This window comes from Marmota monax, unplaced genomic scaffold (genome assembly GCF_021218885.2).
Source record: "Marmota monax isolate L192 unplaced genomic scaffold, Marmota_monax_Labrador192_F-V1.1 WCK01_AAM20220418_F8-fsc01843, whole genome shotgun sequence".
Lineage (NCBI taxonomy): Eukaryota > Metazoa > Chordata > Mammalia > Rodentia > Sciuridae > Marmota > Marmota monax.
Genome location: NW_026693441.1, coordinates 10,815 through 38,774, shown reverse-complemented (window position 1 = coordinate 38,774; position 27,960 = coordinate 10,815). Strand labels below are relative to the sequence as shown.

Genomic DNA, 27,960 nt, shown 5'->3' with positions numbered 1-27,960 from the left:
ATAGCATTAAATCTGACTGGGAAATATCAGTATAAATTGCGAATTTTTTAAAAAATATGTATTTCCTAGCTCTCTCCACCAAAAGAGCCTAGAAGTAATGATACCTCAGCAACAATGAACAGCTGTGGTGTTCAGACTCTCATTTCTAAATACCAATTTTCACCAGAAAAAACTAGTCTCCCTGGAAAAACAGCTGACTCCAGGTGAGGGGTAAAGGAAAGCACAGGTGCTTCTGGAATAGTCTGTGCCAAAAAGCAAGGAAGCATTCAAAGACTGATTAGAGACATGCCAAAAAGATATGAGAGTCAGCTGAATGGGGACCCACAGTCCAAAAATGAAATAATTTGGACATCAAAATGATTGGTAACAATGAGGGGGCTGGGGATATAGCTCAGGTGGAAAAGTGCTTGCCTCAAATGCACAAGGCCCTGGGTTCAATCCCCAGTATTGCAAAAAAAAAAGGATGATAACAATTAAATCATAACACACTGGATTTTTTAAAATCCATGAATTTTTGTCCATCAAGTGGGCTTCTTTGTAAGTATTAAAAAAATAATAAAATATTTTTAAAAATCCATGAATTTATAGTGACATCAAGGAGGCAGAAAGGGGGGCTGGGTGTGGCTCAGTGGTAGAGTGCTTGCCTAGCATGCATGAGGCACTGGGTTCGATCCTCAGCACCACATAAATGTAAAATAAAGACATTGTGTCCACCTAAAAAAACTTAAAAAATAAATATTTTTTTAAAAAAAAGGCAAAAAGGGAAATTCTTCTTCATAAGAGAATGCCAGCAGATAATTGTAGAATGAATGATATAATTACAAAATCACCATTTTACAATCAGCACTGTAAGAATTCATTAAGGCAAGGCTCATCGATGGGTGCTGATATCACTGGGCAATTGTTTCTTGGGGAATGGCATATTCCTATGAGCTCACAGTATCACCCCACAAATTACCTAATAATTACAAAGAGGAAAAGGTAACGACAATGGGGAGATCTGGAGGATACATTTACAATGTGATTAATCTAACCTGTCACCGGCAATTCGACATTATGTGTTTCCTGAGGTGATGCAATGGGAAGTCACATCAGCATCAATGCAACAGTTTTGCTAAAAATGTTTGAGATAAATCTACTAATAAAAGCCTGGAATGTGGGGCATTCCATAAGAAAACGACCTTTTCTTCTTCAAAAACGTCCATGTCATGAAAAACAAAAAAGAAAAATGAAATGACTGTTGTAGATTAAAAGAGATTATAATCTACAGAAACAGGACAATCGAGGCAATGTATGTACGTGAACCGGATGTCTGTGCAAGGCAGAGGTGGGGAAGCCGCTATGCAGACACCTGTGGAACTGGGGAAACCCGAGCACTGACTGCACATTAGCTGACAATATGAAATCAAAATTAAATTCTTGGGTGTGATAATAATATTCTACTGAAACCAAATTTAAGAATATAAACATACGGATACTCATACGCAAAATCTGCACATACATATAATCCCAAAATGCTGTTTTAGAAGGCAGGTTGAGGATGATTTTTTTTCCCCTTCCTTGTATTTTCAGGATTTATCTATAATAAATACATATTGCTTGTTAACTATAAAATCAACTTAAGTTACATTTTAAAAATTTGCTTTCTTTTCCATAATCTTTTATATTTTAAATTATATCATGTATGGGTATTTGTTAGTAAAATAACAGAAACATGTTAAAGGTAAAATAAAAGTTAGAAAATATAGCTGAAATATATTTGATAAACAATAGGAAAAAGTCCACTACATAAGAATCTTTTAGGAGCATGTCAAAATTTTAAACATGGTTATTTCTAGCAAATAGGACTATAGGAGACTATGTAACATATATTTTTGTTGCTTTTTACAAACATATGTAATAACACTATTTTAAATAAATTACTCTAAGATATTAACAAGAAATAGATTAAAACTCCAAGCAAAACAGGCAAATAAGCAACCAAAAAAGAAAAAGAGATCATTTTATAATATAATTTTCAAACTTGCTAATGCTGAAGTAAATTAAAATGATATATTATTAATTGTATAAGAATCTGACAACGATGGAAGAGGCAGGAGCGACCTGGTGCCTTTATTCACTACTATACAAAAATTGGCAGAAACTTTCTAAAGAGCAAAGTAGGAAAAACATCTTTCAATTTTCCACTTCTTCATGACTACAATTTAAAATTTATCCTAAGGACCAATCAGAATTAGGTTTAAACATTAATGGGTAATATAGTTCATAACAGTTGTACTTATAATAGTGGCTAAAAAATTATAAGCCACTGCCAGGTGCGGTGGTGCACGCCTGTGATCCCAGTAACTCGGGAGGTTGAGACAGGAGGATCATAAGTTCAAGGCCAGCTTCAACAACTTAGTGAGACCCTGCCTCAGAAGAAAACATTAAAAAAGGGTTGGGGATATAGCTCAGTAGTAAAGTACAGATGGGTCCAATCCCCTATACAAAAAAAAGATTAATTTAAAAAACAATTAAATATAATTGTTTATAATTAAATATATAATTTTTAAAAAATTTAAAAATACGTGTGTGTGTGTGTGTGTGTGTGTATACAATAAAGGTATTGTGTCCATCCACAACTAAAAAAACATAGATTAAAAAAACAGATCTTGGGCTGGGGATAGAGCTCAGTTGATAGAGTGCTTGCCTCACATGTACAAGCCCTGAGTTCAATTCCCAGCACCATAAAAATATATAGCACATCCTAAATATTTTTATTAATGCTTAAAACAACGTGCATTTACATTTGAATTACCGGGAAGAAATGCAATGCTGTCAGTGACTCTGAGTGATGAAGCTATGGGTCACTTTTAGCCTCTCTTTTATTTTTTGTGTTTCCAAAGTGTTTTTCAATTAAAAGTAAAACAAAACATTATTTTGAAACCTTCCACAGCCATTGTCACAGATCTGTACTCCCATGGCCGATGACAAAGCACTCCTCTATCTGACTCTGCAGAGGGTGGTTCTCCTCGCTTAGGAAAGTCCATGGCCGTGGGCGGAATGCAACCTGTCCCCTGCCCTGCCTTCGTCCCACTCTGCTCCAGCAGGATCCACGGCCTGCACACTCTGTAGCCACCTGCCAGGGCAGCGTGGTCCTCTGGAAGCCACCCACATCCACCATGCCTCTCCCACACCTAAGGCGAGTGTGCCAAAAACACCTCTGACTCATCAGGAACCTGAACAACAAACACACTCCCTGGAATGTCCAGGCAATTAAGCACAAATGTCATTAAAGAGAATCACTATTAAATAAACGCAGTGAGTGACACACAGCAGCCACATGGCAGAACAAGGCCTTCCTCAAGCAACTTCCTGATTTGACAGCAGCATGTGTCACGAGGTCTATGATATCTAAAAATTGATGATGGTTTTAACACAGGCGGAAAACAGCTAGGAAAATGCACCATCCCATGCATCATCCCCCCAAATGGGAATGAGGAGTGAGTGCTTTTCTCTCAGCCACCAGGAGAGCCCTTTTCCACACAGCTACCTGTAGTCCTAACACAGCTCCGCTGTCACGACAAACTTGTTGTTGCCCCTTCAGAAGCCCCTACAACCTAAGTGTCCCCTCAAACTTACTTTTGAGGTTGAACTGTCTAAGGTTTCGTGACTCGAAATGAAGAGAACACTGTCCTCCCAGGGAAGCCTGTTGCCAGCTCCTGCCACCTGTGTCTACCTGCCTCTTTCACATGCTAAGCCACAGCAGAAGGTCCATCAGTTCCCAGAGCTGAGAAAGCACTAGACAATACCTGGGATACTAGACAAGTATATTAAAGCCACTTCCCTAAGGGCAGTTTCCGTGGACAACCTTCCATATGTGTTGGAATCCTCCCCTTTCTGCACAGTCCCCTGCAAAAGAAACAAACCCAGGCCCCAGAAGCTGCAAAACAGCAAGTAAAGACAAGTCGGAGAAGGGAGGAAGGAATGCCTACGTAGGTGGGGGAGCAGTGCCACCTCCAACCCCTTGGCAAAGTGGGCAGTGGTGTCGTAGAACTCCAGCAGTTTGGTGAGCTCCAGCTCGGGTCCCGCTCTCTCCACGCCAGCGCTGAGGCAGATAGGCAGGGAGGGCACCAAGGCCCCCAGGGTCTGGATCAGCAGCACTGTCACAACCTCATGAGGGTTCTTGAAAACCTGCAGTGGGAAACAGGCAGCTGTGTCAGCTCACGCCACCAACAGGACAGAGTTCTTAAAGAAGCTGTTTTCTGGATCACTCGAAGAAATCCCCTTAATAGGTAAAAAGTGACTAGTCAAGAGCTACAAGCCCAAAGGTCCCCTCATTGCAGAGTGAACGTGCTCAGAAAGCACAGCAAATCTGCAGGACCTGGAAGGCGTCCAGAATGATGGGACAATGTCCTGTCCTGTCTACTGCTGCCCACCCCCCCAGTGCCTTCCTATTTACAAATTTACTAAATGCTTTCCTGCGGTGTTTAGATGGTACCAGAAACTGACTGGAGGGAGGGCTATGAAGGTGCCAAAGGAGAAATGGCTTTGGGGCAGGGGTGGGGGCACCAGTGAAAGAAAAGCAATCCACTGAATCACAACTGGAAGGATCTTTATGCAGATTCAGTCTGGCTGCAGCCTCTCCTTGACACTGATCTTGATGGATTCTCTTAAGGACCACAAGGAAGAGTGTACCTAGACCCGTTAAAATTATTCATTGATAGTCTTTTCTCTCTCATTATATGTACTTTAGATTTCTTGGGAAATTTTTGAATAATGTACATAGTTCACTTAGAAGGGGGTTCTCTCTATACCACAGGGCTGGTTAAGTACTTTTTTGTTAAAACATAACCTAGATATATACAAACATGAGATGATACAAGAACTTTTTTTTAGGAAAATCCAAGGCCAAAAAAAGTACAAATTTAAAACTATAAACCCAAAAGAATTCCAAATTTCACTACAAAATACTCTGAGATAAATGAAAATGAAAAGAACAAAACAAAACTTACAGGATGCAGCAAAAGCAATACTAAGAGGCCTGCAGAGCTGCAGGTGTGTATGATTAGAAAAAGAAAAATCTCACATGCATGACCTAAGCGCTCACATTAAAGAACTAGGGGGGAAAAGATCAAATTAAACCCAAGGTTAGCAGAAGAAAATAATATGGATTAAAGTAGAGATAAATAAGAGGATAGAAAATCAACAAAAGTAAAGTCTATTACACCAGAAATTGCAAGGTGTTTTTGCAAAAATTAAAAAAAAAAACTGCTTTTACCTGGACTGATTAAGAAAAAAAGAGAAAGAACTTAAATTACTAAAATCAGATATAAAATTAAGGCATTGTACCAATTTTACAGAAATAAAAAAGATTATAAGGGAATTCTGTGAACAACTGTATGCCAACAAACTGAATGAAATGGACATATTCCTAGAACACAACCCACCAAAACTGGCTCAGGAAGAGAGAACTGGAATCCTCCTCTACCTATAGTAAGGACATTGAATCAATAATCAAAACCTCCCCTCAAAAAAACATCAGAATCAGGAGCTGGGGATGTGGCTCAAGCGGTAGCGCGCTTGCCTGGCATGCGTGCGGCCCGGGTTCGATCCTCAGCACCAAGTACAAACAGAGATGTTGTGTCCGCCCAAAACTTAAAAAATAAATAAATAAATATTAAAAATTCTCTCTCTCTCTCTCTTTAAAAAAAAAAAGATCAGAGATGACTTCACTGGTGACTTCTACAAAATATACAAGAAGAATTAAGGCCAACCCTTCTAAAACACTTGGAATAAAACTGAAGAAGAGAGAATATGCTATGGTCTGAACTGTGTTCCCCTGAAATTTGTACGTGAAGTCCCAATCCCAATACCTTGAATGTGACTATATTTGCAGCAAGACCTTTAAAAAGGTAGCAAAGGGGAGCTGGGGTTGTGGCTCAGTGGTACAGTGCTCACCTAGCACATGTGAGGCACTGAGTTCAAACCTCAGCACCACATAAAAATGAAATCAAGATATTATGTTCACCCACAACTAAAAAAAAACATTAAAAAACAAAGGTAGGGCTGGGGATGTGGCTCAAGCAGTAGCACGCTCGCCTGGCATGCGTGCGGCCCGGGTTCGATCCTCAGCACCACATACAAAGAAAGATGTTGTGTCCGCCCAAAACTGAAAAATAAATAAATAAATATTTATCTCTCTCTCTTAAAAAAAAAAAAAGTTAGCAAAGGTACTATGATGTAATCTGGGTGAGCTCTAATCCCCTATGACTGGTGTTCTGATTCAAAGAAAAGATCAGGACAACAAACACATATGGAGTAAGGACACAGGGAGAAAATGGCCTTCTGCAAGTCTGCAAGGAGACTTCTGAAGAAGCAATCCTTATCTTGGACTCCAAGACTTTAAGAATTTTGAGGAGATTAATTTCTGTTGCTTAAACTTGCCAGTCCAAGATACTCCCTTACAACTAACACAGAACACTTCCTAACTCATTCTGTGTGGTCAGCATCACCCCAATATGAAAAGCAGATAGAAACTGTTGGGAAAACATATAATGGCAGCAGCACTCCAGAGAAAAACCCCAACATGGTGCCTAACAACCCTCTTTCTCCTCTTTTTTCTTTCACTGGCGCGAAACGTTCCCGCCGGCGCCAATGTTCAAATCCTGCGGGTGGGAAACCTTAGCCCCAATAAGAATTAACTTCTTGGGCTCCGGAACTGACATATGGAAGAGCTTGCCAATAAACGGGTGACCTCAGCCCTGCTACCTCTCCTTAGACCTATATAAACCCACAGCCTTTTGTAATAAAGCGGAACCTCTCCGGTGATCTGTGTCATGTGGTGTCTCCCATTCGTAGTGTGGTGCGGCGTCTTACAGAAACACTGCAAGAAAACCACAGACCAATATCCCTTGTAAATGTATAAGCAAAAATCCTCAACAAAGTACTAGAAACTGAGTTCAGCAGCACACTAAAAGGAGTAAGCACCGTCGTGAAGTGAGATTTACTCCTGGAATGCAAGAACAGTTCAATGTAAAAAATTAATCAATTTAATATATCATGCCAACAGAATGAGGGGAAAATACATATGACCACCTCAATTAATGCAGAAAATCCATTTAACAAAATACCCTTTCATGACAAAACATACAACAAACTAGGGATAGAAGGAAACTTCTTCCAGATGCTAGGGCCATAGGTGAAAACCCAGCTCACATCAGACTCAATGGTGAAAGACTGAACGCTTTTCCTTCTAAGTTCAGGAACAAGTCAAAGAAGCCTACTTTTGCCACTCTATCCAACATAGTACCGGAAATTCTCGCCAGAGCAACTGGAAAAGAACAAGAACAAGAAATAAAAGGAGTCCAAATTGAAAACAGAGTGATCTCTGTTTACAGATGACATGGTTTTATGTGTAGAAAATCCAAAATAATCCACAAAATACTGTTAAGAGTTAAAATTCAGCTATGTTGCAGGTAATAATATCAACACACAAAATCAGTTGTCTGTCAACACACTAACAATGAACAATCTGAAAAGGAAATTAATAAAACAAGTCCATCTGCAATAGCATCAAAAAGAACCAAGTATTTAGGAATAAACTTAACCAAAAAGCTGAACAACTATACACTGAAAACTACAAAACAGCAAGAAATGAAAGAAGACAAATATGTGAAGACATCCCATGTTCATGAATCTGAAGACCTAGTGTTCTTAAGATGTCAACACAACCAAAGTCACCTTCAGATGGAATGCAAGCACTGATCAAAACACCAATAGTATTTTTTTTTTTTGAGGAATAGAAAAATCCATTCAAAAATTCATTTGAATGCATGGGTTTGGATTTATGTAGGCTTGTCCCTGGGCCTCTCATAGTGTCCCATGCCAGGGCAAACTATGCCCCCAAACCGTTGCCTGGCCTCTGTGTCTACAGGCTGCTGGCACTGAAGTGGGTCGCACAGTGCATAAAGGAACAGCAACAAAGACAACTCATCTGGAAGCTCAAGGTACCCCAAGTAATCAAAATCGTCTTGAAAAAGGAGAGCAAAGCTGAAAGACTCGCCCTGTTTAGTTTCATGAAGAAAGGGGAATATTATGGTCTGAACTGTGTCCCCCTAAAATTTATAAGTAAAGTCCTAATCCCAATACCTCAGGTGTGGCTGAAAACTTTTTCAAAAGTATAATGATAGCATAAGGACAGACACAGACCAGTGGACTAGAACAGAAAGCCCAGAAGCAGACCCAGACATCTAAGGCCAATTGATTTAAACCTGGGTGCCAAGGCCATTTCATAGGAAAAGCACAATCATGGCAACAAACGGTTCTCAGAAAACTGGATGTCCGCATGCAAAAGAACAAGGCAGGCCCCGGATCTTACACTGTGTAAAAAGTTAACCTGAGAAGGATTAAAGATCCTTAGCAACTGGTTATAGGATGGCCATGCACATGGTCCAAAATATGTATATATTTTTTTAATTCTCAGAGAATTTACAAAACTGCAAAGAACATTTGTTTCCCTTGATACATCCTACATTAGACTCCACATAGTGCCACCCTGCTAGAGTCTGGGACAAAGAAATAGGGGGGAAGAAACAATCAAATCCAATAAATTATAAAATGACCAACTTGTGGCAGATGCTCCAATCTATATTTCCTGAGCCAGTCATCCAGCCATCTACTGGAAGTCACGGTTAGACTGACACTTGGGAACTTAAAAGCACCCATAATTAGAATCCATCATGTCCCCACTGAACTCCACAGGTGTTCCCTTCAACTTCCTACTTCGGTCAATAATGTCTCCACTCACCAGGATGAAAATCTCCCTTCTGACTTTCCTTTCTTTGAATCCCTTTATTGGTTACTAACAATTGTTTCAACGATTGTTCCTTCATCAACTTGAACAGCACCACATCATCCCTACCAGGCAAAGGCTGTCTGTCTCCCAACTCTCCTTAGTAATTCACCCTATGTATCACCACCAAATTCTTTTTTTGTGGAGTGGGGGTAGGGGTGGGGGGCAGTACCAGGGATTAAACTCAGGGGCACTGAGCCCCACCCCCAGCCCTATCTGGTATTTTATTTAGAGACAGGGTCTCACTGAGCTGCTTAGTGCCTCACTTTTGCTGAGGCTGACTTTGAACTCACGATCCTCCTGACTCAGGCTCCTGAGCCACTGGGATTATAGGCGTGCTCCACCACGCCCAGGTCCACCAAATTCTTTATTTTAAATTTACTTCAAAAGTTCTCTTATATTTCGTATTTTTAAATATTGCGAGACTTGCCCATTATTCATAGTTTGGTATTGTTACTCTTTTTATTGTAGCCGTCTGGTGGGTGTGTGCAGCATTATCCCACTGTCGTTTTAATTTGCATTTCCCTGATGACTAAGGGCACTGAGCACCTACTTGTGGGCTTACTGACCATTCATATCTCTTCCTTTGTGAAGTGTCTGTTCAAGTTTTTTGCCCATTTAAAAAACTGGGTTGTTTGCCTTTTTGTTTTTTAATTGTAGGAGTACTTTATATATTCTGGATATAAGTCTTTGTCAGATATGTTTGTAGATGTTTTCTTCCAGTCTATGACTTAAGCAGAGGTTCTAATTTTGATGAAACTTAATTCATCAGGTTTGGTTTGTTCTGGTCTGGTTTTTGCAGTGCTGGGGATCCAACCCAGGGCCTCACACATGCTACGCAAATGCCCTACCACTTAGCTACACCTCCAGCCCAGTTTTTCCATGTCTAGTTACTATTTTCTACAGCTAAGGGTCATCACTGAGCCCCCAAGTTCTAAGTCTGTAAACTTCTGTTGTTCTTTCGAAATGGCCACAGAATCTTTTTTGTCCAGTTACTTTAAAAAAGGGGAAACCTCTAAACACAAGGGGTTTAGGGGTCTTAATTGAAACATGCATTTTAAAAAAATGCCACTAGAGGTCTAGAACATGACTTCACATATCGACCAACCAATGAGAACTCTCTGGAATACAACCATAGTCTAACTTCACCCCCACCCCCAAGTCATTTAAGTAAGACCAGACTTATCAACTTGGGCCACAGAAAGATAGTCCAGCCCTGCCTTCACTACACACAAAAGCTAATTCAGGATGGACCACGGATCTAAATGTTAAAAGCTAAACAAACTCGTAGAAGAAAACATGGAAGAATATCCTTGAAACTTGAGGACTAGCAATGACTTCTTAGGATACAGAAAGCAACAACCATAAAAGAAAAAACAAAATGATAGGCTTCATCAAAATCGAAACTCCTACTCAGAGCTAGGATGTAGTTCGGTGATGGAGTGCTTGCTCAGTGCCTGCCCAGAACCTGCAAGGGCCTGAGTTTGATCCCCAGCATTGCAAAAAAAGTTTAAAAATTAAAAATAAAACCTCTGTTCGAGCCACAGACTGGAAGAAAATGTGCAAATGTCTACAAACATATCTGACAAAGGACTTGTGCCCAAAATATATAAAGAACTCCTACAACTAAATAATAAAAAGGCAAACAACCCAATGTTTCACATGGGCAAAGGACCTGAATAGACACTTCACAAAGGAAGACATCCAAATGGCCATGAAGCACAAGAATAGGTGCTTAGTGCCCTTAGTCATCAGGGAAATGCAAATTAAAACCACAATGGGACACTACTGCACACCCATCAGAATGGCTAAAATTAAGAAGACAGACAACACCCCATGTTAGCAAGCACAGGAAGCAATCAGAACTCTCACACTGTGTGGGAGTGCAATAAGGACAAGTATTTTAGAAAAAGGCCTGGCAGTTTCCTATAAATCCAAATATACACCTGCCCTATGATCTCAGAATTCCACTCCTAGGTGTTTACTCAGGAGATATGAAGACATGTGTCTTAAAAAAAAAACACTTATAGAACAATGTTCATAGCAGCTTTATTCATAGTAGTCCCAAACTAGAATGAGATCAAGTAGATCAAGTGTCCATCAATAAGAAAATGTGCAAACAAAACGATGTCTCAGTGGTAGAGCTCTTGCCTAGCATGTGTGAGGCACTGGGTTCAATTCTCAGCACTGCATATAAATAAATGAATAAAATAAAGGTTCATCAACATCTCAAAAAAATTTTTTTAAATGATGTCTATTCACATCATGTAACAGAATGTAACAGAATTCAGCAATAAAAGGGAACAAACTAGCAATACATACAAATGAGTAAGTCTCAAAAACCCACCAGATGAAAGAAACCTTGCCACAACAACAAAGATGCTTTGCCACAGGGTGTTTTCCATCTGCGGGAAATCCCACAGCAGGCTAAATTAATTTATATGGGGGGAACATGAGAGCAATAGCTGCCCGGGAAGAAGTATGAGAGAACTTTCTAGGTGGATGGTAATGATTCGTGTCTAGAAAGAGGATAAGGTCTCATCTATTTGCATTTGTTTGAACTAATCAAATGATATATTTAAGATCACTGCATTTCATAATTTTACTTCGAAAAAACACAAATACTTGAACTCTAGTTAATAATACACATGTGTACATATACATATACGTGTTCTTAAATGAATGTTATATCCCAACTTATTTTGAAATGAATCAAAAAATATTTGATGAGTAGACAGACGACGGATAGAAGGATAAATCTGTGACAAAGCAAACAGCAAAATGTTCACTGTCCAGCTGTGAGGTAGGTACACAGGTATTCACTGTAGAATTATTTCAGCCTTTTTATGTGTTGGGTATTTTTCATACTAAAATACTGGGGGAGGGCCAGGGGTGCAGTTCAGTTAGAGCACCTGCTTAGTATGTGCAAGGCCCTCAGTTTGATCCCCAGCAACAGGCGGGAAAAGGTTCATTTAAAACCTAGGGAAACAGAAATGTGGAGGAGACACACCTACAGACCCTGCGGCCTTGGCCTCACCTGCACTCTCCTGAGCTTCTGGAGATGAAAGCCCACCTCACATGCTCACATCCCGTAAAGAAAACGGGCCACAGGCCAAAGGTATAAATAAGCATAAACTTATGCCTTCAAAACTAACAGTGAGGACGAAGCAGAAGTCTGAGAAGCCCCAGTTCTTTCTCCTAGATGATTCACAGACGAGGAAGGGCATTTGTATGTACAGGCACGAGCCGTTTTTCTCCTGTGGTTTGAGAAGTGGTAGAAGAGGCCCGGACGGTAAACGGGTGTGAGCAGACAGACCTGCTGAAAACTCGTGATCACACAAAAACCACTGAGGTTCTTTTTCTCCTCAAAAAAACAAGCAAACAAAACCTGCCTAAGTTTGAATTAGGTTAGTTCAAGGAAGAAGAAGCCAGGATGGAGAAAAGGGCTTTAGCCATCCTCAACACCATGACCCTGTGCAGGGAATCTCTCCAGTACATTTGAGTTTATTCCACCAAATGACTGATGAACATCTAAAGAGCAATCCACAACTAATGACGAGAAAAATAATAAGCCACACCACCAATAAGCCCAGTCCGTCATCACCCCAAGTACTCAGGCTGCTCCCCTTCTAGAAGAGGGTCTGCTGCCCTCCTGGCCTGCGGACGAAGCAGTGACGCTCCATTCCCCTCCGTCTGGAAACGCCTAGAGACCTGGCGAGGGTAAGTGATGGGAAGCTTCCTCCTGAACCCTCTGTTTCATTGCCCCTGCTCAGAGGGTACCTTCAACACTATACTCTTCCTCTAACTCTTGATGTCTTGTGAGAGAAGGGAAAGTAACTGCAGGCCAGGTAAGCTTTACCTGAGGTTAAGATATAAACAGCCTGTTCACTCCACCACCGCCTGACTAGGGGCCTCCTGCTTTCAGATGTGAAGATAACGGCTTCCAGGAATTCCAAAGGCTCCCTAGCTGAACCACAGGCAACACTGTCACATTAGATTCCACTTAAGATACAGATAAGAGTGATAAGAAGAGCTTTAATGGAAACCTAAGGACTTCACTGCCCTGGGTTTCCAAGCCTATCTTTTAACCCCTTGGGTGATGGTGACAGATGGGGACATTTCCCGTGGGGCTCTGCAGCTGAGAGCAGGTGCTCCCAGCCAGTTACCCATTCCCCTAAAACCAAGTAAGCTGTTACCTGCGTGGCCCACTGGATTTGCGTGTGCCAAGCAGCGAGCAAGGCGTCATAGAGGCCGGTGAGCTGGCGGTCCAGGGGCAGGTCACTCTGGCACAGCTCTTGCCAGGCTGCCAAAAGCTGCACCTGCAGAGGCACAACAGAGAGGACCTTGCTGGGTGCACTAAATAAGCTGCCTGCTCCAACTGCCCTTCCCTTCCACCACCCCAGTGAGCACTGCTGCCTGCTGTCCCGAGCCAAGTGCCCACTGAATCCATTCTTTTTTTTTTCCTAAAAAGGCAGAAAACAAACAAAAACAGTAATCTCTTCTAATAATCATCCAAACTTGAATCTGTCACCTCCAAGTACCTCTCTCCTTTTACCCTGCCCCAAAGACATGCCAGGGTGCTCCACCCAGTGCGCTGCGCTCTTCAGAAGAGACCTTAGAGGTGGCTATGAGTTGGTGCTAAAGCTTCATGTCCTCTCCTTACTGCTTCAAGGACACAGGGGCTTGAACGACTGGGCTTCAAGGAATGGAGGTCAGCCCAGGAAGCTGCTGAGTGTTTTGGTAACCTAACTTCAACAACCACACAAAACTTAAAAAAGTCTTACAGTTTGCTGAAAGGCACAATAAAGCTTAAGACATGAATCTCCCTTAAGATACAAAAATGGGAATAAATTAAAACAATTTTTCAAGTCTGTTTGAATCCATCTAAATGAATCCAGCTGTAAATACAAAAGAGGATGAAAACTGATGAAATGTTTTCCAACTGGCAATTAGATGTGTCCATACGCTGGACCAAGAGTGCCCCCTACTGGTTAATGGAAAGAAAAACAGCCCTCAAGTCTAAAACTTGCTGTTGCCAGAGCTATGAGCACTCCACAATTGTAATGGTTTGCAGCTTCTTACCTTGTGACACTTGTAATAGTATGCAAGGAGCTGGGGCATCCGGTCAATTTCAGTAAAAATCTTCACAAACATTTTGGACTGATCTAAAGAACAACATAAAACACATATAAGACTGTTACGAGGTTTTCTGATATAGCCAAGAGAAATAATTCACTAGGTTAAATGTGGTTCTAGGGCTGGGGTTATAGTTCAGTGGTTGAGCGCCCGCCTAGCACGTGTGAGGCACTGGGTTTGATCCTCAACACCACATAAAAATAGAATAAATAAAATAAAAGTATTTTTAAAATGTGGCTTTATAACTAGTATTCAGAAGTTCCTAACTAGATAATGAATTAACTCATGCATGGGGATCATAAATATGAAAAATAAGTAATGTTAGGAGCAGAGTATGTTACCCAATAATCAGACACCACAAGCTCTGCTTGTTAAAGTCAACAAGCATCCCTGACAAGCATCACTAATAGAGCTGACATTATACATCAGCAAATCAATCAGCACATCTGAACAGTAAACTGAACTAGAATCAGGGTTGGCACCGGGCTGGGGGGCAAGCCTGGGGTATGAAATTTAAAGAAGCTATCACTCTCGGGGTTGTGCAAGCACACAACCACTTGCCTCACCTAGTCCTGGCCCTGATTTGAATCACAAACTGTTAGCGACAAGTACCTAAAATAACTGATAATTGACCTCATTTTGTAGGCAAGAAAACTGCAGCCCAGAGAGTTTTAGTGACTTGCAGGACTGCAAACTACAGCAGAGGTTGAAGTGCTGGCGTCCAATGTTCTGGCCTACAAAAGCAGCGATTTCATCTGACGTGTCAATCCAGTATTTATATGAACTGAAAAACATTGGGGAAGCAGGCCATCTGTCAGGTGCCAAGAACAAACCTAGCCCTTAACTGCCTCAGGGTCTCTGTACTTACTGTATCTAAGACGATCTTCTGGTTTCTCCTCAGCCAACCTAGACTAGGTTCCTCCTGAGTCCTGTCATGCCTTCCCTTCACAGAAATAATCTCAGTCTACACTTGTTTTATTTATTACTTACATAATATCTGTCTTTATCATCCACGAACACAAGCTCCAAGGAAAGCTGTAACATTTCCTATCTTGTTTCACTGTCCCCAGAAATTAGCACCACACACAGTAGACACTCAATAACTACACTAAGTTGAAGACTGTTGAAATAGCATTGTTTTTCAGCATTATCAGTAACATGTTCATGGAAGAAAAAGTGGAAAACAGAATAAGAAGAAAAATCTACTGATAATACCATCACACTCTGACATACTAACGTTTAGATGGACATTTAAACAACACTTTTAGGAAGCAACTGCTACAATGTGTGCCTTGTCTCAAGGTATAATCACAACTTTCAAAACATCTACCCTATAGAGTAGAATTTCTTTAAATGAATAATAAAGCAGAATTTGCCAAAACAGCAAATGGCACGTGCAGAAGTTATATCAAGATAGAGAAGATCAAATAGGAAACAGGAATTGAACCACAATCTAAACCAATTAGACCCGACAATCACAAACAGCAAAATATGTTCTTCCCAGTAAACAGGGAATATTCTCCAGGACAGACCATAAGTTAGACCATAAAATAAGTGCTAATAAATTTTAAAAGGTGGAAACCATGGAAATCATACAGCATCTTTTCTCATCACAACAGAAATAAATTAGAGATCAACAGTAGAGAGAGAATTAGAAAATTAAAAATATGTGAAAATTAAACAATAAGCTTTTAAACAGCAATTAGGTTAAAGAAGAAATTCTGAGGAAAATTAGAAAATGCTTGTAGACAGATGGAAATGAAAACACAATATACCAAATTTATGGGATGCAGTGAAAGCAACTACGCAAAGTAATTCATAGCTATAAACACACCCAAAAAGACCTCAGCTGGGATGTAGCTCAATGGTAAAGCACTTGCCCAGCACGCACAGGCCCTGGGTTCCACTCCCAGCACCACAAAATAATAACAAAAATGATAATGATAACAACAACAACCTAACTCTAAATCTTAAGAAGAAACAAGATAAACTAAAACCAAAGACAGCAAAAGGAAAGAAATAATAAAGATTAAAGCAGAAATAAATAAAATAGAGAATAAGAAACTAAAGAGAAAAATCAATGATTCTTTGAAAAGGAATCTTTGACAAATCTTTACTTAGATTCACTATGAAAAAGAGAAAGGACTTAAGACAACTAAAACCAGAAGTGAAAGAGAAAGCATTACTACCATTGCCACAGAAATAAAAAGGATCACACTGAGTACTTTGAATAATTATATATCAACACACTGAATAACCTAGATAAAATGGATGATTCTTTAAAAAATGAACTTTATAGAAATAGAAAAACTCTGTATAGACTTACAACTAATAAGAAGATTGAATCAGTGATCAGAAATCTCTTGAAAACAAAAAACTCAGGACTGGATGGTTTTCTAGGTGAATTCTTTTATACATTTAAAGAAGAATTAACACCAATTTTTTCAAGTTCTTCCAAAAAAATTACAGAGGAAGGAACACTTCGTAATTTATTTTGAGACTAGCACTACCATGATGCCAAAAATAGACAAAGAACTACAAGAAAACTATAGACCAATATCCCTGATAAATATTGACACAAAAATTCTCAATGAAATCCTGATAAACTAAATACAACATTAAAAGGATTATACAGGGCTGTGGTTGTAGCTCAGTGGGCTAGTGTTGTAGCTCAGTGGTTGAGTGCTTGCCTCACATGTGTGAGGCACTGGGCTCAATCCTAAGCACCACATAAAAAAAATAAATAAATGAAACAGAGATATTGTGTCCATCTACAACTAATTACATATTTTTTTTAAAAAGGATTATACACCATGACCAAGTGGAATTTATTCCTGTGTGCCAGGATGGTTTAACAATGCAAGAATCAATAACTACTCCACAGTAACAAAATGAAGGGGGGGGGTGATCTCCTTAATTGATGTAGACAAGGCATTTAACGCAATTCAATACTCTCTCATGTTAAAAAACACTCAACAGACTAGAAATAGAAGGAAACTACCTTAACATAATGAAAGCCATATACTTTCTCTTTTCAATTCATTACATTTTGGGGGCACTGAGGATCGAGCCCAGGGGCACTGTACCACCAAGATCACCCTGGGTTTACATTCCCATCCCTTTTTATTTTGATATAGGGTCTGGCTAAATTGCTGAGGCTAGTCTTGAACTTGTGATCCTCCTGCCTCAGTCTTCCAAGCAGCTGGGATTAGGTGTGTCACTGTGCCTGGCTGCCCATATAAATTTTTTTTAATTTTTTTTATTTTTTACTTTTTGGCAGACACAACATCTTTGTTTGTATGTGGTGCTGAGGATTGAACCCGGGCCGTACGCATGCCAGGAGAGAGCGCTACCGCTTGAGCCACATCCCCAGCCCCCATATAATTTTGTAAAGCTCATAGCTAACAAAATATTCAATGGTGAAGATTATTCCAAGTCTTTCCTCTAAAATTAGAAACAAGAAAAGGATGTCCACTTTCTCCAATGCTATTGAATGTATTAAGGAAAGTATTAATCAGAGAAATTAGCAAGGAAAATTAAAGTAATTCAAATAGGAAAAAAGAATTATCTCTGTTTGCAGGCAAAATCTTATATATAGAAAACCCTAAAGATTCTGCAAAAATCCTCTTAGAGCTGAGTACAGTAATGCACACTTGTAATCCCAGCTACTCAGGAGTCTGAGGTTGGGAGGATCACAGGTTTGAGGCCAGCCCAGGAAGCCTAGCGAGACTGTGTCTCAAAATAAAAATAAATAAAGAGGGCTGAGAACGTAGCTCAGCAGTAGGTAGTTCAACCCCCCAGTACCATTAAAAAAAAAAAAAAATTCTATTAGAACTAATAAGTTTAGCAAAGCTGCAGGATGCAAAATCAAATCAATACACAAAACCCAGTTGTTTAAAAAAATCAGTTATTTTAATAATGAGCATTATTAAATATTTTTAAAATTTTAAAAAAATATTTTTTAAAAATTTCAGTTACACTAACATCAAAAAGAATAAAATACTTAGTAATAAACTTAACCAAATAGCTAAAAGACATACACTGAAAACTACAAAGCACTGCTGAAAGAAATTAAAGACACAAATAAACAGAGAGACATCTCATGTTTATGGTTCAGAAGACTTAATATCATTAAGATGTCAATACTAGTCAAAGTGATCTATAGGTTTAATGCAATTCCTTCCCAAATCTCAACAATTTTTGCAGAAACAAAAAATCTATCCTCAAATTTATATGAAATCTCAAGGGTCCCTGAATAATCAAATCATTCTGAAAACAAAATGAAAGTCTCATACTTCCTGACTTCAAAACTTACTAAGGGGCTGGGGTGGTGGCTCAGTGGCAGAATGCTCGCCTAGCATGTGCAAGGCCATGGTTTCGATCCTCAGCACCACATATAAATAAAGGTATTGTGTGCAGCTACAACTAAAAAATAAATATATTTTTTTAAAAAACTTACTATAAAGTTTCAACAATGAAAACAGTGTAGTTCTAACATAAGTACAGACATACAAACTATATGTCTTAATATAGTTTATATATAGACTATATTCTGTGGATTCAGATTAACAGTGGAACCAGAAACAGACCCCCATATACATGGTCAAATGATTTTCTTTTTTTTTTTTTTTTTTTTTTTGAAAGTATTTAAAACAGTACATTTATTTAAACTGTCAATTGTCATAATTCGTTGACTCTTATCCAGGTCAATAGCTTCATTTCATACCATATTGAATATATTTACTGGTTTTACATAAAACTTCATATAAAACTAAGAATTAAAAGTACAACTAAGAGAAAATACAGAAATTTTCCATATACTTCCTGCCCTTATATACACATATCAGTATCCTGAATCAGTATGGTACATGTTACAATTCTCAGTGTAGTTTTAATTTTTATCTGCTTAATTTTCATCTTCTTTATTGCCATTTTTATATCTCTTAGGTGAGGGGTTCAGAATTTGGGACCATTTTGTTTTTTGGTTATTTTCTCATTTGAATCTTGAGGATTTTTAAAATTTTTTCTGGATATAAATCTTGGTCAAAATGTGATTTGCAAATATTTTCTCTTAGTCCGTGGCTTCTTTTTTCATTACCTTTTGCTGAACAAAAGTATTTAATTTTAATAAAGTCCAATGTATGTTTTTAAAAAGCACAGCTAAGAACAGAGTTGGGATCTGTGTGTGAGGATTCACCATCACACAATCCAGTCCCTAATGTGGTTGTTTATTTTTTTTCTATTGCATGGGCCTCTCAACCTTCAATTTGCTTTCTTTTTAGAGAAAATGAAGCCTCTCCTCTGATCTCTCTCCCAACACACGTCTGGCCACCATGTTAATGTTTTGTGTTGATCCAGTGGTACCTGTCCACCCGGTGCACAGCAGCAGGCTGCCTATAACACTTAAAATTCTTATGCAAGACATGATGCACATTCCCTGGGAGGCCTATGCGCCCATCCATCACATTCTTTTTGCGGGGGATGTGGAACCAAGATTGAAAGGGCTGTCTTAAGTTTTCCATCTGATAGATACTCTTCGGATTGCTGACTTTAGGAATGATCCGGGGTTCCTTGCTACAACTTTCTTCATCAGAAGAAGTGCCAGAGGAGTAGTCTAATGTGGCTTTATTAACAGCATAACTGATTTGTTGGGACAGTTCCCATTCCTCCCATCTGCCCTTAAAAGAAGCAATTATAAATGGATGGTTTTTCTCACCATACCTACAGCACACTTCAAAGGGATCTACCCATAGGGTCAGCTCCTTTGGAAGTCCCAGGTGAGAAAAATTCACATTACTCTCAGCACAAGCCCTTTCTAAAATGGGGTCTTTATTCTGATTGTTTATCCTGATACACCTGAAGGCTTGCCCTTTGGAAGGGCAACCAGGGTGCCAGTGACCTCTGTATGTTTCAAACAAGATTATCATCAGCTTTTCTGCAAATTTTTCTATTTGCTGTTTACTCAGTTTTTCATGTTCCTTCACCAATCTTGTGACAAAGAAAACTGCTACTGCAATTTCATCTCTCATGATTCCAAAACAACCTATGAGGAGACCTGAAACCACAGAAAAATCTCTTTAGTCCCCACAAAATTAGACCAGAGTTTAAAGACCAACTATGCTATACACTTCTTGCTGCCAGATCTCACTCACACCTTCAAATGATTTTCAACAAGAGAGCCAAGATCAGTCAGGCACGGTGGCACATGCCTGTAACACCAGCAGCTTGGGAGGCTGAGGCAGGAGGATCACAAGTTCAAACAGCCTCGGCAAAAAGCGAGGCATTAAGCAATTCAGTGAGACCCTGTCTCTAAATAAAATACAAGAAAGGGCTGGGGATGTGGCTCACAATGGTTGTTAAGCGCCCGAGTTCAATCCCTGGTACCCTTGTGCCAAAAAAAAAAAAAAAGAATGCCAAGATCATTCAAAGGAGAAAGGAAATTTTTTCAGCTCAGAAAATTGGATATCCATATGCAAAAGAAAAAAGATGGACTCTTACAAAAATAAGATATTCAGGAGGCTAAAGCAGGAGAATCCCAAGTTTGAGGCCTGTGTGAGCAACTGAGCCAGACCCTCAGACTTTAAAAATTATATATATATATAAAAGCAGAGGCTGGTAATATAACTCAATGGTAGAGCAACTTGCCTAGCAAGCACAAGGGCCTGGGTTCAGTCCCCAGGGCTGAGGAAAAGAACTAATCCCACAGAATGAGAGAAAATATCTGCAAATCATTATCTGATAAGGGAGACAGGGAAGGGCAGGAGGCAGAAAGAGGAATGTAAGTACAGGAGTAGGGGAATCAGATATTACTGCATGTATGAAGTTGACAGACTGGGAAAAATTTTCATCTTACTTTTTGAAGTTAAAAATCACAAGTAAAACTAAAATGAAGTTTTATATATATGTGTGTGTGTGTGTATATATATATATATATATATATATATATATATATATATATATATATACATATGTATTTCAAATTGTCTTTGAGAAAAATTATAAAGAAATCATACAGCATAGAGAACAAAGGAAATGGAAAGAAACATACAAGCAAAAAATATAAAAATAGACACATAAAAGACTGGAAATTTCTGTTTTAAAAAAATAAAACCTAGATGGGATGAAAATTATTATTAAAAGACATACAAGGACTAGATTTAAAAACAAAATTTGGACTGGAGTGTGGCTCAGTGGTAGAGCACTTGCCTAGCATGTGTGAGGCCCTGGGTTTGATCCTCAGCACCACATAAAGATACATAATACAAAAGATCCATTGACAACTAAAAAATATATATATTAAGGAAAAAAAGCAAAATTCAACTATGTGTCATTTGTAATAGACAACTCTAAAATAAAACATCTCAGAAAGTCTGAAGATTATAAACAAGGCAAAGACAAACTAAAGCAAATAGAAACAAAAAGAAAGCAGAGCTCATGATATTTAATACCCAAGATGAACTGAGATAAAAATCATTCAATGGGGCCATGGCAATACTTAATAAAAATGCTATTTAAATATTAATAGAGCAAGAAGGAAAAACATGAAGGTTTTCCAAGGTGGCTTCCAAGAAGCCAACACAGTCATGATACCACAACCCAGCAAAGATATTCACTTATGGTATCTCAATAAAAAAAAATCTAAATAAGATTAACAAATATCTAGCAGTACATTTATACACATACACACACAGAGTAAACATGCAAGGTTTGTTCTTAAAATGCAAGAATGGAGTCATACTCGAAATGTTATTTATGATTTATCAAGTTAGTAGGTGAGTGGAAATAAAAATAACAAATTAATCTTGATAGATGCTGAAAAGGCACTTAATAAATTTGGTAATAATTTTTATTTTTTAAAAATTATCTAAGTGCTCACTTTGATAGTAGAATAAATAAATAAATCTTACCTAACATAATAGTGCCTTATTTCTGCCTCTGGAGTTACTACATAACCCAGGAACTACAGAGAAAAAGAGTCTCAGCTGGAAACAGAGGCACACAGTTCTCCAGAGCTGAACTGAAGGGACAGCAATTTGATAAGGCTTCACTACCCCGGAAGGGGGCCAGACATTCCAGGCCTTGCCTCTGGAGCCAAGCGTGGGGAGAAACTGCCTTCTAGGGGAGCAGTGTGACCATGGGCACAGGCGGCTAAGCTCACTCGTCCACACTGCTAATCAACTATCCAGAGGGCCATTCTCCAAGAGTTTTGTCCCAACTTGCCCTGGACAGTCCTGGTTTATGTTGTCCCAGATTAATTAGGAAAGCTCTCCCTTCAGTCATGAAAAAGTGTTCATCTGCAGCAACACAGATGACCCTGGAGGGCATCATGTTAAGTGAAATACACCAGGCAATGAAATACAAACAACGTATGACGACTTCTGTGTGTGGAATCTATGAAAGCTGAACTTAGTGAAGGAGAGCGGACTGGTAGCTGCCAGGGCAGGAGGTGGGGGAAATAGGGGATGTTGGTCAAAGGGTACACACTGTCAATAGATGAGTCAGTTCTGGGGATCTAATACACAGCATGGTGAATATACAGCTACTAACAATGTGCTGTGTAATTGAAATTTGCTAACAGTAAATCTTAAGTGTTCTCAGCACAGTAAGAAAAAGTAGTAACTATGTGTAGCAGTTTAGACATGGTGTCCCCCAAAAGCTCATGTGACACAATACAAGGTTTGGAGGAGAAATGATTGGGTTATATCTTTAACCTAATCCCTGATAGGGATTAACTGAATGGCAACTGAAGTGGTGGGTGTGGCTGGGAGGAGGTGGGACACTGGGGGCGTGGCTTTGGGGTATCTATTTTTCTCTGGCAAGTGGTCTCTCTCTCTGCTTTCTGATCACCATGTGAGCTGCTTCCCTCTACCATACTTTTGTTCCACCTGACCTCAAGCTTCCAGGAATGGAGCCGCCATCTATAGACTAAGACCTCTGAAACTGTGGACCTTCAAATCAACTTTTCCTCCTCTACAACTGTTCTGGTTGGGTCTTTTGGTCACAGCAGTGAAAAAGCTGACTAGAACATTATGTGAGGTGATGGATATACTACCTAGGTATCAAATCCTCATATTGCAATTCTACTAGAGAACTCAACTGCTGAAAAATAATATATCATCACAGTATTCTTGATAAGGGTCAAAACTTATTCCAATGTCACATTTAAGATTTGTACATTTCTCTAAATATAAACTTTATCCAATAATTATAATCTAATTTTGAACTGTACTTATTGATATGAATACTGAAGTATTTAGGACTGAAGTGTACTAATGTTTGCAACTTTGAAATGGCATCAGAAAGACTAAGATGGGTTGATGGATGGTAGGTAGACACGTGATAAAGCAAACTGCAGCATAACGCTAATGCTGGAATTCAGAGAGTATGTTCACGACATTTGTTTCAACTTTTCTGTATGTTTGAAAATTTCACATAAGATGTTCAAAACACATAAGCATCATAAGTTATAATTTAGTTCCCTTTTTTTCCCTTTGTAGTACTGGTTATTGAACCCAGGGCTTTACACATACTACCCAAGAGCTATACAACTGAGCTATACCCCTCACCCTTTTTTAAATTTATTTATTTTTTAGTACTGAGAATTTAACTCAGGGGTGCTTTACCACTGAGCTATATCCTCGGCCCTTTTAATTTTTTTTTTTTTTATTTGAGATAGGGTCTCACTAAGTTGCTGAGGCTGGCCTCAAACTTGTGATCCCCCTGCCTCACCTCTTGAGACATGTGCCATGGTGCGTAGCTACTTCCAGTCTTTTTTTTTTTTTTTAGAGAGAGAGAGAGAGAGAGAGAGAGAGAGAGAGAAAGAGAGAGAGAGAGAATTTTTTAATATTTATTTTTTAGTTTTCAGCGGACACAACATCTTTGTTTGTATGTGGTCTGAGGATCGAACCCGGGCCGCACGCATGCCAGGCGAGCGCACTACCGCTTGAGCCACATCCCCAGCCCCATACTTCCAGTCTTATAATATGATCAACATCAAGACATTTTCAAGACTGAAGACTCAGACAGTCTTACCTTTATAAAGAAATGTGCCGACACAAGAAAGAGCCATACTCACCCACAGACTGAGAAGTGAATGCTGCTACAATCTGGGGACTGGCCAGGGCCTCCAGTCTGTTCTTCAAGGCCTCTAAGTGCACACATTTTTCTGAGTAGTCTGGTGTATCCACAAGCATTGTCAAGCTGTTCTGCATGCCGGTTAGCTTGGCAGAAATCACAGTGATGTCCTGTAAAAAAATGAGAATAGAGGGTATTTATTTTAAGACTCCAGCTACCTCAATTGGGATTGAATAAAATATAGGAAAAGGCAACTCTTAATATAATAAAATGGCCAATAAACATTATGTTCAACATTATTGGTACTCAAATAACTGCAAATTAAAACAAGAATGTGCCATTTTCCTCTAAAAAAACTGGGAAAGTATTTTTAAAAATTATGATACCTATTGTTTGGTGAAGATGCAAAAAAAAAAAAAAAAAAGACTCTCTGGTGTCATACATGTCTGCTGACTTACTCCAACAGCAACGTGACAAGAGTCTTAAAAATACTCACATCATTTAACTTGGTATTTTCTCTTCCAGAAATGATTATTTCTTTAAGGGATATAGAGATATTGCTGTATTATAATTAATGTGATTGTAGTGTTAAAATAACAAAGCCTAGAAGCAACATAAATCTTTTATTATAACAAATAAAATATAAATTATGGGTCACTCATAATGGTATGTGGAATACTGTACAGCCACCCAAAATTATGTTTTTGAAATGTACTAAATAAAGGTATTGTGTCCAGCTACAACTAAAAAATAAATATTAAAAAAAAATTTACAACTTACTATTAAATGAAATGAACACTATAAAAAAGTATATAGACACGAGTCCCAATTTTGTTTCATATACATCAATGTAATATATGTAATACATACATGTATATTAGTTATACACAGGTATAACTAAATGTACACAGTCATGACATCTGCATACATACAAAATACATACCTAAGTAAAAAAGTGTACAAACATGTATAAAAAATACCTAATAGGGGCTGGGGCTATAGCTCAGTGGTAGAGCGCTTGCATAGTATGGGTGAGGCACTGGGTTTGATCCTCAGACCACACATAAATAAATAAATGAATAAATAAAATAAAGTTATAAAAGTTATTTTTAAAAAATCCTTTACAGACTTAAAAAGTATATTACTGTGGTCTAGAAGTATGGAACATTTTCTTTTCTTCCTTGTGTATTGAATTTCTCAAATCTTGTAAGATACACATAAATGAGTTTTTTAATTAGAAAAATAATTAATTAAGAAAGTACTATGTGATAGTATTCCAGCACTCAATGAGCTAGGATGTATCAAACACTGTATCAGACATCTGAGACTCCCAGATGAGTAAGGTCACATTACAAAGATGTGCTCACAACTCGGTGGGATAGAAAGATTCTGATGCAACTTCAGAACAACGGCTCACGTGTTACAGGAGCAAACAGTTTTGCCTTGGAGAGTCAAGGAGCCATCGGGCAGAGCTGTGAAGGGTGGTGCTCTGACTGGACCTAGAGGGACGAGCGGAGGTCCACTCTGATGCAAAGAAAAGCAGAAGGACAGTTCAGGCAGAGAACTGAAGAGCGGAAGGAGATGGCACGTTGGTCTGGAACAGTCACAGCGTGGACAGACATGGAGAGGGCAGCCAGGGAAACGCTGAAAGGCAGGCCCCAACCTGTCCTGAAATAGGCTGCCCTGTTCAGGGCTCAGAATCTATCCAGAAGAGAATGGGAAATCACTGAAAGTTAAAATGCAGGGGAGGGGAGGGAGACAAGGAAATGGCAGGTGCCAATTTATGCTTTAGGATATCTCGTGGTCACATGTGGAAGATAAATTAGTGTGGCAAAGAGACCAATGGACAGCTGTCGTAATGGTCCAGGAACAAATGATTAAAAGCATGACTAGAATCCCAGCAGAGATAAAAAGAACAGATATAACTGAACAGGAAAGAAGGAGCAGTTAAGGCTTCTGGCGTTTCTAGGTTAAATGCTTGGATGCAAAATGGCCCCATTAACCAGGATGGGGGAACACAAGAAAGAGTGATGGTTTATGGCTTTGGATAAAAATAAACAATTCAGCATGGTGGTGCACCCCTGTAATCCCAACTACTCAGGGGACTAAGGCAGGAAGATCCTAAGTTCAAGGTCAGCCTGGTAACTTAAAAAGACCATGTCTCAAAATAAAAAATAAAAAGGGCTGGAGATGTAACTCCATGGTAGAGCACTGGCCTAGCATGCACGAGGCCCTGGGGTCTATGCCTAATTCTGAAAAAAAAATAAAAATAAAAACAGAATTCAGTTTTTGAAATGCCAAATGCTAAGGAGAGTCCAGCTGGTCTTGTGGGCAGTTAGTTTCAAGTATCAGGAGAGTAAAGGGCAGAAAAACAAGATGTATTTAAACTACTAATTGACATTAGTAGTTAAAATAGTAAACCACTAATGTCAATTATTACAACCAGAAACCTTATTTATTTATTTATTGTAGTCCTTGGGGACTGAGCCCCATGCACGTTAGGCAAGCACTCTACCACTCAGCCACATTTCCAGGCCTTTTTTTCCTTTTGAGACAGGGTCTAAGTTGTCCAGCTGGTCTCACACTTGCCATCCCCCTGGTCAGCCTCCAAGTAGCTGAACTGCAGCTGTGCGCACCATCCCTGGCGTGGGCATGCTGGCTGAGGCTTCTCCTCCACTCACTCTCCGTGACCAAGAGGCAAGGTGTGCAAAGTGTGTGGGGAGGGGAGAACTGAGAGCAGTTTCAGATTTTCCCTACAGGACGTCTGAACATTTCTGTCTGCCGCGAATGACATCCCTGGAGGTTGGGGATATTCTGATGAGAGGCTATCACATTTGCTTTCCCCAAATCTCAAGTTCCCGCCTAAATGAATTTCCAACATCTCCTAAATAAGACGCCTACTTGAGTCTTAAATGTCTCCTCAATATCGGCGCTCAGCGTGCTCCACTTGTCCGCTTCTTGAAGAGATTCAGCAGCAAGCTGCATCCTGGACTTCACCTGGTCGATTTCCACCAATACCTGAAAGGAAATGAAGCAAAATAAAGCAGGGATTCCTTTTCCTCTATCTTCCCCCAGTGACCTGAAGCATGAGTCTCGTGGCATGCTCCTTCTTCGGGTAGTTTCTGTACCCCAAAGCATCAGTCACCTAGTCGATTTTGCTCAGCGTGCTGGAGAGATACGTAAGAGGAAAGGACGAAGCTGGAAGGTGACTAGATGATGGCTAGAATTCTGAGTTCAGGCTGGCTTTTGGCAATGCTGTGCTGTCCAACACCCCCTGTGAGAGTGAACCCCTTCCAAAAACCAGAATCCCCACATAGGGCAGGAGCCGAAATACCTGCATCGACTGCGATGTGTCCTGTTCAAATTTTTTAATGTCTTCCTTGACAAGAATCATTTGTTCTTTTAGAAAAGATGCCTCCTGTTTAAGAGCTTCAACATCACGGAGCACTTTGGGCATGTTCTGAAGGGCCTGGTGACTTGTTTCTGTAGCACAAATCAAGGAAAGCAACAGGCACAAAAGGTAAAAATTGGAGCAATCACCAGTGAAAACTTTGAAATATGAGAGACAACAGAGAGAAAACGGCCTGAAGCAGTACAAATCACACAGCTTTTAGAGCCTGCGCCAAGTGTCAGGCAGGAGACAGGATGGGTGGGGAGGAGGACTTGGTAAGGTCCATGTCCTCCTCCTGCCTCAGTGTCCTAAGTATCTTGGATTACAGGCATGTGCCATCACGCCCAGTAACTTTTGGCAATTCTTAGGATAAGTAACACTTTCCTAGGTACCATGGCTGCCATATTGCAGACCCTGAAAACAAAGTGAGTCACATACTGAATCCAGGTATTTTTAAGTTTGAGGGATTATGAAGGTCAAGGGTGACCCTAGTTGACAAGCGGAGTCCATGGCAACCAGGGTCGCA

At 39.5% G+C, this 27,960-nt stretch overlaps 2 protein-coding genes and 1 non-coding gene across 3 annotated transcripts; 1 reads left to right on the top strand and 2 right to left on the bottom strand.

Moving 5' to 3' along the window:
• Positions 1-29: 29 nt before the first annotated feature.
• Positions 30-27,525, bottom strand: LOC124101485 (conserved oligomeric Golgi complex subunit 7-like). The gene is made up of 6 exons (XM_046457499.2): positions 27,378-27,525; positions 26,945-27,061; positions 24,045-24,213; positions 13,916-13,998; positions 13,030-13,152; positions 30-4,173 (listed from the first exon to the last, which is right to left on the bottom strand). Exons 1-6 carry the CDS (start codon positions 27,498-27,500, stop codon positions 3,781-3,783), a joined length of 1,008 nt encoding a protein of 335 aa, XP_046313455.1. The 5' UTR covers positions 27,501-27,525; the 3' UTR covers positions 30-3,780.
• Positions 7,813-7,945, top strand: LOC124101488 (small nucleolar RNA SNORA42/SNORA80 family). The gene has a single exon (XR_006854625.1). It is a non-coding gene; the product is annotated as a small nucleolar RNA SNORA42/SNORA80 family (small nucleolar RNA).
• On the bottom strand, positions 17,861-20,868 carry LOC124101486 (protein BTG4-like). Its single transcript, XM_046457500.2, has one exon. The coding sequence runs from the start codon at positions 19,996-19,998 to the stop codon at positions 19,306-19,308; it is 693 nt and encodes a 230-aa protein (XP_046313456.1). The 5' UTR covers positions 19,999-20,868; the 3' UTR covers positions 17,861-19,305.
• Positions 27,526-27,960: the final 435 nt, after the last annotated feature.